A 12,958-nucleotide genomic window follows, 5' to 3' on the forward strand; every position below is an offset into this window, starting at 1 on the left:
CTGGTGTTTAATTATTGATCGTCATATTCTGGAACTGGTTGAAAACATCCGAGTATTTCTGCTCTGTATCATATTTTTTTTAAATGGGTATGTATGTTTACATTTGTGTATTTACGGTTTTTGTTTCTCTTTATAACCTCTACACGTTAACCTTTTTTTTACTAGGAATTGTCTCATTCATTTTTAGAATTGTTTCCCCTCTCATTACATGTGTAGTACATTGTCATTACACGTGTGTGTTACTGTAATCTCATAATGCAGCTATCTAATAAAGTTGTCTGTTGGTTGTATTTAGTTGTTACTAATGAACAGTTAAGGTTAAGAACCGTTTAGAAAGTGTCGTTAAGAGGAGAACGCGTTCAGCCTGAACAAATCGTTTTTCTCGAGTGCGATTTTGAGATAGATCAATGGATATTCGGCAGTATCCTTTTGAAATTTAATGAAGTAGGAAACTGCGTGAGTATATTTATTCAGTTTTACCAGGTTTAAAGGATTAAAGCTGAATTATTGCGATTCAACAATAGAAATTTACAATTATATTAGTGAATAAAGCGGTTCAGACATTTCAGAGATAATACAATGGTCTCATCGAAATTTCTAGATACCGGTAAGATTTGTTGGAGCTACTGACGTTTATAGACGAATTACTCGATTCGGGTCATCCATGTTCCAATGTTTCTGGCGATTCCAGTTCTAGACCAGTGCTGCAAATTGGATCGACAAATTGTCAAGATTTCCCACTTTGCCTCTGGGCTCACTTTAGCCTTGCGGAAAGAAAGAGTGACTAGATTCTCGCCATCGGATATGTTTGATTTTTCTGGTCCCAAAACGGTAGCGAGAATATGGTTGACTTGATCAATTCAACCGGGATGTACAATAAATTCGTCTTAATTCAACAAGTTTAACCATAACTTCTCCTTTAATCGAATTGTTGCATTTGGTTCAACGTTGTACACGATGATTCCTGAAATTTTCTTTCTTGGTGGTACGTCGAAGTCATGATGCAAATGATCACAATAACCTAGAAGAGTTCCTAGCTGGATTATGTGAAATATTTCCAATTTTTTTGTTTGTGGGGTTGGTTGTTCATTAGTTGACAGTTTCAGCCCACTATAATATACGCGCTCCTTTCCGAAAATGACTAAGCATGCCACCGTATCCTGGACCGCTGACAACCCTCTTCCTCAAAGACGAGGAATTCAAATGAAATTACTGTTGACAAAATTCAAACATGCTGCAGAGCAGAGTCTAAGAGGATTTCAAAAATCTGGAATTACATGGGGAAAATTCCTCTTCTTTAATCCCCCCATTTCTCATAACTTTCTATGACTAAAAAGAAAAAAAAAAGACATGAAAATACTTTGAAGGCAACGAGATATCAGAACTTATGTTAGACATCCTGTGAGCCATTGGCGTAGTTTCTTAGGTAAGTAGTTTTATTCATTCTCTTTGTTTCCTGGTATTTAAATAACAACGAATATTTTTTATTTAGAAACATTTCCTAGCATAGTGCCAGAAACGTATAACCATTTTTCAGTGTAGTGTAGGAGCGTCATGTTTAAGTACCTTATCACATTGTCACCTTTTTCTCATACTTGACCAGTTTTTTTTTTAAATGTTGTTGAACAAAATATAGTGTAAATCAGAGGGTGATGTTAAACTTTAGGTAATCCCAGGAGGAAAAAAAACTAATGAACGGCGTCACACGGACATCGGCCCATTTCTCTGGTAATTTCCTTTTCTCCTGCAGTGTTGAAGAAAAGCCACGGAGGTGTGAGTTTTCTACGTTTAACTTAAATGTCGTGGACGTACACAGCCAAAATTGAAGCCACGAACCTTTCAAGGTATTAAATATCCGGAGTTTTGTTTTCACCATATTCAATACATAGTTACAGAAAAAAAAAGAGTTGTATTATGACTATTTTCCTTTCTATAGTAAAAAAATAGGAAAAAAAGATGATTTTACCCTGTCCTTTGAGATGAACTTCTTCTGTTCGTACATGACGAAATCTGCAACCATTTCGTACGGCAATATCTATTCGCCAAATACCGTGCCCACATCCGACCTAAAATTTTTGTCAATTGAGTAATGTTGATTTTTTTCTGAATTTGTGTTCCTTCTATGGGGAAATCTATAATAAAGGGTCCAGGGGGTTTAATAAAAAAGTCTAAGAGTCTGAATCGAGAACGTCGTGTTAGGTTGAAGATCGATAAGTGTTATGTTGTATATCATATTATTAATTTCCTACTAACGAGGGTTTTAAGTAATTTTTGCAATAAACAAAAATTTTTCCTCTTCTTTTTAGCAACACAAAGGAATGTTGGGAACAAAATAGAATTTTTATTTTTTGAAAATACAAAGGATTGCGTCTAGACTTAGCCTGATGTGATTTCTTGGATACCTCTCAATAAAAGTGATATCATAAACACTGTAAATTTTTGTTGTTTTATATTGTTTGTTTCATATTGAACATTCTAGCTTTTTATTTCCGTAGTTTGAAAACATGGTAATTTGTAAGTAAACTAACCCTAGTGGAGGGCAATTAACGGTATTTTCTCGTGGTTTTTTTAAAATTTCAGTCCAAAATACTTAATAATTTTTGGTCTCTTAAATCTCTAATGGCTATCGTAACCTTTTCACATCGCACGAATGTGTGATTCTAATTCGATTAGATGACTTCGAAATGTTGACAGCCATTCCAACGAACACCACTTGCCACTGGTTTTACATTCCTGATAATTGGAACAAATTTTGTGACCTATGTACTTTCTCAAGTAAGATTTATTGGAAAAGTAGATACCACGAAAAGGAGTCATTGTTCAAAAAAGACCAGGTTTAACGTGAAAAGAATAGTATTTTGAAGGTTTGTGGAAAGATTTTGTGGAACTGCTTAAAAACACTCAAATATCCAGGGTATCTTTCATCTGCTCGGACAATAATGATAAGTAAAATATTAATATAAGGGAATATCAATAAATAACAATAAAATTTGATAGAGATAAAATTCTTTTGGTTGCTGAAGGAGCTTTCGAATATTCTCGTTATAATTTCTCAAATGATTTAGATCCTAATCCAGTTACATTTCGTTCTTAAAAAGGTAATCGGCACAAACTACCTTTGTAGGATTGAAGAATACTGTTTGATCTTTTGAAGGGTAAAGATAATTACTGAATTCACCATTAGGGGCTTGTACCTGGAAAGAATGTAATTTAATTACTTTTGATATAATAACAATAATAGAATAACTGGATAGCTGGTTTGCTGAATTCTTACCTGTAATATCACGTCAGTTGAGCATGAACTTGTGAAATGAATCTCGATTTGACTTGCTTGCTGCGGACAGAAAAGTTGTTCGTGAGCATGGTATCCGGCGACAAACAGTTTTTGTGACCTTAATTAAGAAAATCTTAATGTTTTCGATTGACTATACTGTAAACTGAGAAATGGTATCGTTCAAATGAACTTATATACCAATGGATCTCATGTACTGTAAGGCTGGAGTTTGGACTGCTTGTGTTATTAGACTGCCCCATAAGTTTCTTAGCTACTTTTCTAATACTTTTATTTTTTATTCAATAACAAAGATGTCTCAATCAATAATATAGTTAGGGGAATGGAATAATCAATAATAATCAATAATATAGTTAGGAGAATGGCTATCAATGTGATGAACTGTTGATTTTTTTTTGCCCTTGGAATCACGTTGAAGTGAATTAAGGGCATCACCTCACGAATCTGGGGTGGTGCTGGTTCCAGGTGGGTTATGCCTATACGGGGCCGTAGATTATGGGGAGGAGGGTGATTCCGCCCAATTCCTCTTAATTGCCGCAAAAAAATGGCCCAGAAGATCCGGCTTCGAGCGTTCCGGGGCGCTGTTGTCCACGAAGAGTTTTATTGGAGCGCGCCAGCCTTGTGCACGCGCCCATATTCTAACTCTTTTTAGGCAATTAAGAATGGCTGACGGAACGCTCTAAAACCCGCGCCATTCCAGATCTGTGGGTATCCCTTTGAAGTGTTGACGGCCGAGGAAAGGAACCTAAGGGACATGCTAATAAAACCAGTTATAGCGTTTATTGCGAACTGTCTAAGACATCAGGAAAGGAAGGAGGGGAATGATCCGAAATTCTGTGGAAAATAAATGATTCTTCGATATTGAGATATATTCACAAGAAAATAGCGATTAAATGGTCTCTTGTTTTTAAACTGTGTTAGTTTGCCCGGAGGTACTCTCATTACATAACTCTAGCAGGTTTTCCTTTAATCCGAATTAGTAAAAAACTTTAGAATTAGAAAAATGCAAGATATACGACAAGAATTGTGTTTTCACGCTTGTTAAACAAAGTTGGACACTAACGAATATTAACAGTTCCTTAAGGATGCGATTTTTATAGTGATTTTTGGGAAAAAAAAATCTTTGAAATACCCTAAAACCCCAAAGATAAACCCGCTTTCATTTTTGTGGAATACCTCATTTTTTTGTTACCCCCGCTTTTTTTGTTTGACAGTGGTTTTCTAACGAGTTTTTTTATTGACTCCTCATTTCTGTCATTTATTTCCTGACAAGTATGTCTGAGAGGTTGAAGTGAATAAGTGCCGCCGATGTTCCATGAACTCTACCGTTATTGACGGCGTCCAACTTATTCCTAACCCTTTAATTTATTTAACTAATTTGCTTTTTAATCTATTTATTTATGTTCATCCCTGAAAACAAAAATGGTCAAAGCGATTCAGAAAAAAACATAATTTCTGAAAACCCCTCAGAAAAGAAAACATCGCAGGTTTACGGACATGCTATTTTGATAGCGCTCACTTTATCAAGCGGACGTTTCTAGGGAAGGACATATCCATGATATTTTAAGCCATATGAATTTCGGTAACTTGCAGCAGTATAGCGGATTTAGTTAGTTGATGAACGTTGACTGTAATGACATGGAAGATCATGTTGCATTACGATTTAAGGATCCGAGAAAATTACCTCCTCTTTCGCTCGTAACTGGTTAATAACCATTCTTTCTCGTAAGCTTTAAGATCAGCTCCGTTATAAAACTTTATGAGGGAGCATGGTAGGATCGGAAAAGATTTGCTTGGAAACATTGGTGTCGCACATTCTTCCTGAATTGGTTTAAGCACTTGCAAATTGTCGAATGATGCCTGAAATATTTCAATGTGCAAAAAATATCTGAAATACCTATTCGAATAGTTTCTAAGGAAGGGCAAATAACAAAATGTACCTGTTTGATAAGGAAAACACTGGGTTCCTTAGCCACCGTTGGCTTCGGTGGCTTTGGTTTCTTTGGAATCCGAAGACTGCGCTAAAATTCTGTTGATTGGACAAAATCTTTGAAAGTAATTCACTTATAAAGTATTTCTTTAATGTTTAATGAACTTTTCAATACTTTAGAAGGAAGATATTAAGTAACTCACAATTCAACGAGAATATAAAAGGTGTGCATCGTCTACATCCAGAAATTGTTGTAGATAGTAATTTAAATGCAACAGAAATAATAGAATTGTGATTAAATTTCAGTTACATGGGTGAGCTAATCGATTCTACTCTCCACTTACATTTTAACGTGTTTCAATTTTTTATTTTGCAAACTTTCTTTCATCTAACGTGCTATTTCTTCTTGCTGAGACCACAGGACTCTACTTTTACTTTCTCTCTCTCTCTCTCTCTCTCTCTCTCTCTTATTACTCTTTGATTCTAAATACCAGGAATTCGTTCGCTTTTCTTCTATAGACCATTTAAAGTTAAAATTTTCATTGCTGCATTCGAAATTTCTACTCACTCAGAACTGCGCTCTGTAGTTTACAATTTTCGTAGGTGGGCTCAAATGAACAATGCTCGAGACAGCTAAAAAAACATCTTTTTACAAGTTTACAGATTGTTTTCACGGAGAAATCGTGCAAAATTGAAATGAGAAATAGCACATATTTTTGTATTTGTTCTGAGACTTTTGGTCTTTAACGTAGTACCAAAGACAGATTATATTCTATAGCTTTATATAAGCATAAGCATAAGATAGAATAGTATATGATAGTATAAGCATAGAATATAATCTATAATTTTTATACTAACTACTAGTACTTTATAACTATCGTGAAGCGCTAGTCTTAAAAGAGAACTAAGGAAGAATAATTCTCAGAAATGTATCAGTTAAATGAAATACTTTGAGGAGATAGAATCATTTTTACACGGGTATTATTATCTACGCTTCTATAAAAATTAATTTAAAACGAAAAATTTTTTGGAGGTATTTCTTTACTACCATTATTTACTTAACATTATTGCGTTCCCTTAAAATGATTCAAACGGTGCCAAATAATAGATTTATTTGTAAGAATTGAAGGCCACAAAATTTCAATAAACGATTTCGTAGTTCTGGAAATGGAAAGCGCCGTCCTATTTAGCACTCAATTTTCATACCTCACTTTTCCATCAGTGAATAACCAAAAGAGTAAAAGATTACTGTCGTTTTGAGTTTCTTACTTAACCTCTCTTTCAGACTTTTCAAAGTCTTCGCTAAAAGAAACTAATCATTTGAAATATTGTGTATTTTCTTGTAATAAACAATATTTTGAGAGTTTTATCGCTGTTAGTTCACTTACGTACATATATTATGGCTTTAAATGAATTTTTCCTTGAAAATGGCTCCATATTAGAGGAGCGAGTAGTAGACGGGTCGACTGAATATCTGCAATTACAGCTTAAATATTTTAGAAAGTAGGAGTTGAAGAATGCAAGTCTGCTAAGAGATTTTACGAAACGAAAAATAAATTAATTGGGTGTGAGTCGTTTCAAATAAATCTTACGCTGTTGATACTATATTGGTGTTTATAACGAATGAGTGTGAAATTAACTATTTACCAATATGTAGTATGATATTTCTGTGGTAAAGACGAGATGAATAGAATAACGATGGTCCGGAAAATAATTTATGATGTTATATAGAAGAAGAAGCAGAAATCATTGCTAGTTCAAGGATGTTCTCCTCGTAACTAATGGAATAGGTAGACGATGAGAGTTGTCAGGCGCCACATATTAAAAATGGAAGTGAATCACATGAGATCGAAGAATGTGAAAGAGATATGAATGAGTCGAACAGGTTTTTTTTTGTGTTAAATATGTAGCTGTATTCATAAATTACCTGAACTCTGGGGTCAATTTTCGAACATATGGGACTATTTGAGTCAACAAACAGTTTTTGATGGGTTAATAACTTTAGACTGTGATAATAGAAAATTCAGGTTCCAATGAAATATATGTTTGTATAGCAAGATTGATTGTGTGGCAATCAATACTCATTTATAGTATAGACACTAAAAAAGCGAATAGAATGATCGTAAGCTTATTGGAAGGAAAAAAGATTAATCAAAGAAATGACCAGAGGCAATTTTCGAATAGGAATCTTCTTTTCCACATGAATAATTATATCTCAGTGGTTTTAACACTAACTTTTTCCAACAAATAAAAGCTATTCTTTTCCAGAGATGTTTCCTATTCGGAATGTCGGCTTCAGGATCCTGTTGTTAGATCCCACAAAACAAAACGTCTAAGAGAGGCAAAAATAAAGAGCTTCATATGAAAAAAAGAGAGTTTTCAAGACTCGAAAGCCAAGAAATGTCTCCGAGAAAAGAAAAACAAAGGGGATTTTCGTGTTAGAGCATTTTTATTGGAATAATAACCAGACTGCGAACTGTATAAAACGGTGCTTTCTGAAAAATACTTAAAATCTAAAATCCTGAGAACGTGAAATCTCAAAACCTTGTTCGAACATTAGGATGACTGTCACCAAAGTACTTGTGCAAAAATAGAAGAAGAGATGAAATTTTATACGAATTACACTAATAGTGTGCGATTAAAAACTGGACATTTGTTCCAATTCGTTTTGAAGAACGTGGACGTAGTTTAGCGAGAATTGGACACTTTGTTGTGATTGTTTAATGATGCTAGACATCCTAATCTCATATGACAAGTCGAGTATTGGTAGACCAGCATACCATCGATACTATTACACAGTCTGTAGATACGAAATCGTTCCATCGATTTCACAAATTGAACAAAGGATCATTACAATGTGTACATTTAATAACTAGTTCATATCATGCTTTTGAAATGTTGCACAAATTAGTCCAAAGAAGACCAGGAAGCTGAGAACAATTGGAAGACTAAAAGTTCCTAATTATTTTTTCGGCTTGATTCCCAGAGAAGTTTGTGCGTTGTGAAAAGTTTAAAGTCCTTCTTTATAAAGTCAGGTTAGCTTTAAGCAGAAGGAAGAAATGCAGCTAAAAACTTAGGTCACTGAAAATGGATGTACGGAAAACGAGGCTCAAAAATAATTTTTGGACGATGGCATAATCACAGTTATATTGACATCTGTCGCCGGAGCTTTTACAACTTCTTGAATCTGAACTTACTTCAGAAATAATATTTTTAGCAATTTTCTATTTAGTATAGAATAGAATAGAATAGAATATAGTATATAAAGCGGACCAATTGATGAATAGTATAGACGTCTTCAGAAATAAAACGTTTAGCTTCAGATTTATAAGGAATCCCACCCCCACAACTGCAAAATAGTAAATTCGTAGTTTCTGCTTTATGTATATAAATAAAACATGTTTATATAATATTAAAAAATGAGTCGTCTGAGGATAACGTGACAGAAAATATTTTGAATGTCTAAATAACTGTGTGAATGGTCTTCTCAGGCAGGTTATACAACTGCATTGAGGCTTTCCTTGATGGACATATGTATGAAACAGAGGTAGTTAGCTAAGCATGCTGAACGTGAGAATATTTTCCCAGAGAAAACTCAACGAAATTACTCTTCTATTCTGATATCAGTTTGATTCCATAGCTGTGAGAAACTGTTCGAGAAAATCCAGAAACACGGTGGTTTTGTCCCTTTGCTCGGTGGAAAAAAAACTATTTCCAAAATATTTAATAAATCACAAGAAACATGTACGACTTCTCCTTTTTGTAATTCCTTTGATATAAATGTAATATGATATGAATATACACTATATTCAATAAACGTAATATTTAATTATTATATTTTAATAATTTAATATTTTGATTTCTGTTCACTATTAATAAAGGAGTTTAACGTAGGAATCATAATATCTGTCAAATAAATGTAATGTAATATAAATATAGACTATATTCAATAAGCGTAGTATTTTGAACTCTGCTAAGCAGTAATAAAGAAATTTAGCGTAAGTTATGACCGTATTACATTACTTCTTAGTTCTCCGTAAATTATTTTAACTGTTGGGTTTTTTAACTGTTGATTTAGCGACATTTTAGTTCGATACGTAGATAAATTTAAGTTTTAAAGAACTACCAGTATTTATTAATTTATCTGGAAGGTCGTAAACGACTTTTTTTCTTCTGTCGCTGTAACATCTTTGTGCTGTATTTAGATAAAAAGTTCTTGGCACATATGAATTGCTAGTTGAATACAAATCAATTTTGAACCGCTTCCAATAGTGAAAGATTCTTCTTTAACGTTTTAGGGTTTAGGATGGCAGAACTAAATGAAATCCACAGAAAAAGTGTAGCAAATGAACTGTAACAGCACTAATTGGAAACATGTCTTTGCAACAGAGTTCTTTTTTTTTTGCCTGCGCAATATTCTAGAATACAGAATATTTTAGAATAGCATTGTAACCGTACTCTGTTTGTATTAGAGAGTATATTTATAGCAACTTAAAGACTAAATATTTCTCGAATCATAATCCTTTATTTTTCCCTTTCAATCCTTTTCAACGCTGAAATAAAGTTGGCGAACTTTCATTAAGAGGCAGTTTCCCAGCTTCTTTCTATCTTGCGCTCAGATCGTTCGGCAAAATAGAAGCTCTATTAAAAAAAGTAAAATAAGGAAATACGATTGGAAATGTCATCAAAAAGAGTGGGGAAGATTTTTAATCGAAGACAGCAAGTGGGGAATCCAAGGTCGTCGGCAAATTAAGTTTTACTTCTTTAAAGGCTATGCTGCGGCTGTTTACAACAGAGCTTAAGACTACAACGAGTTTCTATTGGTTTTTGTTCAGTAAGTACCGGAATAGTATAGAAGAAGAATAATTAACATTTTCATGGCTTTATAAATATGTGAATAAATTATGGAAGTATATTTGAAGCTGCAAAAAACTGCACAGGAAGGGGTAGAAGAAATTTGGGAACGATCACGTAAAATAAATAAAAAATTTGAGTAGAGAGGTAGACGTTGTGAGGTCCTCGAGCGCTGGGACATCTTTTGAACTGCATTGTAAAAAAAATCCGTACAGAGAAAAAAGCTTTGATTCTGGAAGTGTTGACGAAAATAATTGTGCTAAATAGACTTGTATTTATTCAAATATTTCTTTCTCAGCATGTAATGCAATACACTCCAACAGGTAACTTTCAGGGATTTTGAAATATTAAAATTAATGGATTCTATTTTTTTACACACTAGTTTCCACTTCATTTACAGACACTACTGACTTGCTAGTTTGTCTAGAAACCATACGAAACGGCTTCAATAGTATTGACCCCGGAAAAAAGAATGGACTACATATTTTACTAGAGGTATAGGGAGTTCATGAAACTTCACAGTTAAGAAAAAATGCGCAGAAGTAGCAGAGTAGTAACTGAGAAATTGGGCGATGGTGTCAGGGAAGAGTCAATCAGTCGTGGTTCCCCATCATATACGAAGAAACTGGTTCCGACGATCAAATTCGTGATGATGACATAGCGAAATGATAAGTTTTTGGCCAAGTAGTTGCTTAAGCAGAAGAGCGGTTAAACAGAAGCAAGCTCTTCAATAGCGTGATGTTCAGTACTACGGTAGATGAGTGCAGAATATGGTGAGTTATTTCGTAATCGACCGATAGAAGGATAGTACGGTATTTTCACGCCACACCTTCCACGTGAGCGTCATCGATCATCGACGTCGAGTTTTAGTTGAGCGGTCGGTTGTGACGGAAACGTCCGGGCGGTCGTCGTGCGTCGCGAGCTGTTTCATTGTGTGTGTGTGTGTATGTATATGTATGTGTGGTCGTACGGTCGTCTAGTGCATCTGGTTGATGCAGGTGGTCACGACGTATCCGAGTTCATCTATCAATCAACACTACGTCTTAGTGGTTCGTGAAACTGCACGGGAAGCGTCACGGTTAGCTTAGGTCTGCAAACGTGAAAAAACCCGATGCTTCTTAAACCTGATCATTCTACAGTATTCTACAAAATGTTGCCTTTCACGAACTTTTAACTAGTAAAATTCAGGCACTCTCCTGGAATTAGTTGTCACCCAGTCGTTAGATGGTCTAAGTAATCATTATTATTCGAATTTCATTATATTTTAGTGAATTATTTTATTTTTTATTATAATAATTGCGGTTTTATCTATCAAAGATCCCATATTCAACCCGGTGCCACCTGCGTCCACTTTCAGGAAGACCGGCTGGTCTGAGATCTACCTGGAAAAAAAAATGAAAAGCTGAAATCATTTGCATTAGGTTCGAGCTTCCTGTTTTTTCAACGGACAGTACACATCTGATGTTTTAAACATGTAGAAGTAAGGATTCGTTTTTATAGAGGACAGACTAATCATAGGTGATTATAATTGAGTCGGGATTAGTTCTTCAAGTAATTTTTGGATTTATTTCACTTATTCATTTGTTGTTCTTCACTCCACCACTTTTCCAAACAAAAAAAAACCGAAAACCAAGTCTGGGAATGTGGAGATTATTCAGGCTCCAGAGAAGCACCTCATTAATTGGATGCATGAAGTAGTGACAGTGATCGTGTTGTTAAGTACTACTCTGTCAACGCATCTGGATACTCACATGGCGCATCTTTTCAGCGATGGCGGTTTACGGTTGCTTCCCTGTGGCTTGGAGGTGACCATGGATGTGCAACAGTGATTCGTGCGGCTATACTTTCGACAGAGCACGAGCTTCGGAGAAAAGTTCGAGTTCTCGTGTCTCATCCCAGAACCCACTCTAGGAGTGAAAAAATATCACTACTGTCGCAGCAAAGCGAATAATTAAAAATAATTAAATTATCAATTTTTTGGCCAATAGAGGTCGGCAACTAAACGTGGCATTTTATGACAAAATTATATCGGTATTATCTACCTGCTTTGCCTCAGTGATGCCACTGAGGAATATGCCTTAGACGTCGGCGGATAAGTGAAAGAGGATGAAATCCAGACGACACAAGGCGGCTCGCAATGGAGACTATTTCAGACTATGCACTACTGTTCATTTTAATGTTCTCGTGAACATCCTCAGCGACGTAGTCATGGCCTCTTTTCAATGAGGGTGATGAGCGGGTGGCGAAGCTCTATTGTAGATGTTCATCAACGTTAAAGTCCTCAGAGGCAGCTAAAGCCCTCAGAGGCGATGCGTCCAGACCTCAGCCGAGCAACTCTCACAACGTATCCTTCCTTTGAACGCTGTTCACCTCGCTACCGCTTAGGTTAAGACAAAAACCAGGCTCACATCTTTTTTAGTATACTGCAAAAGCTTTACTGGCTGAATTGCAGTAGGGAACGAAATCCCGGTTGTCTTGAGAAGTGCTAAGTGAGTTTCGAGAAACTTCGTCTCAAATCTCAGCTTTTCGGAATTTTAAAACAGACCTTTAAAGCAGAGGAGGCGATGCTAATGGAGGTTTAACGGATCTATTGAAGTGTAGATGCGAAATTTGCTGTCACCTTCACGTTTAGAGGAAAAAAAAGAGGATTTCCAATTCGAGCCACAACATCTTTTGAGAAAACTTGAAAATACCGCATTTTTGTTACAAGAAACTCTTTTCAGCATCTAAATTTATAAAAGACTCTGATCTATTATTTTAATCTGGGAAACGTCACTTTTTTAAATGATAATTTGCTATCGGCTTGAATGTTCCATGAAATTCCTGGAATTAAACAAAATATTATACCTGCGGGATGATTTACTGTGTAATATTTGAATCTT

The 12,958-nt window shown here is 35.2% G+C and overlaps 2 protein-coding genes across 3 annotated transcripts; one reads left to right on the forward strand and one right to left on the reverse strand.

The window, feature by feature from the left end:
- Positions 1-255: 255 nt before the first annotated feature.
- Positions 256-697, forward strand: RB195_026088 (uncharacterized protein; the record flags this gene model as incomplete). Its single annotated transcript, XM_064214496.1, has 3 exons — positions 256-276; positions 334-456; positions 602-697. 3 exons carry the CDS (start codon positions 256-258, stop codon positions 695-697), a joined length of 240 nt encoding a protein of 79 aa, XP_064070377.1.
- Positions 698-887: 190 nt separating this feature from the next.
- On the reverse strand, positions 888-6,659 carry RB195_026089 (uncharacterized protein; the record flags this gene model as incomplete). Of its 2 annotated transcripts, none has more annotated exons than XM_064214498.1 (7): positions 888-964; positions 1,967-2,066; positions 3,117-3,194; positions 3,275-3,392; positions 4,977-5,152; positions 5,233-5,313; positions 6,615-6,659. In XM_064214498.1, 7 exons carry the CDS (start codon positions 6,657-6,659, stop codon positions 888-890), a joined length of 675 nt encoding a protein of 224 aa, XP_064070378.1. The 2 variants fall into 2 exon arrangements, with proteins under 2 accessions (XP_064070378.1, XP_064070379.1); XM_064214497.1 differs by having other exon boundaries at positions 888-1,021.
- Positions 6,660-12,958: the final 6,299 nt, after the last annotated feature.

Source organism: Necator americanus, chromosome X (assembly GCF_031761385.1).
Source record: "Necator americanus strain Aroian chromosome X, whole genome shotgun sequence".
Classification (NCBI taxonomy): Eukaryota; Metazoa; Nematoda; class Chromadorea; order Rhabditida; family Ancylostomatidae; genus Necator; species Necator americanus.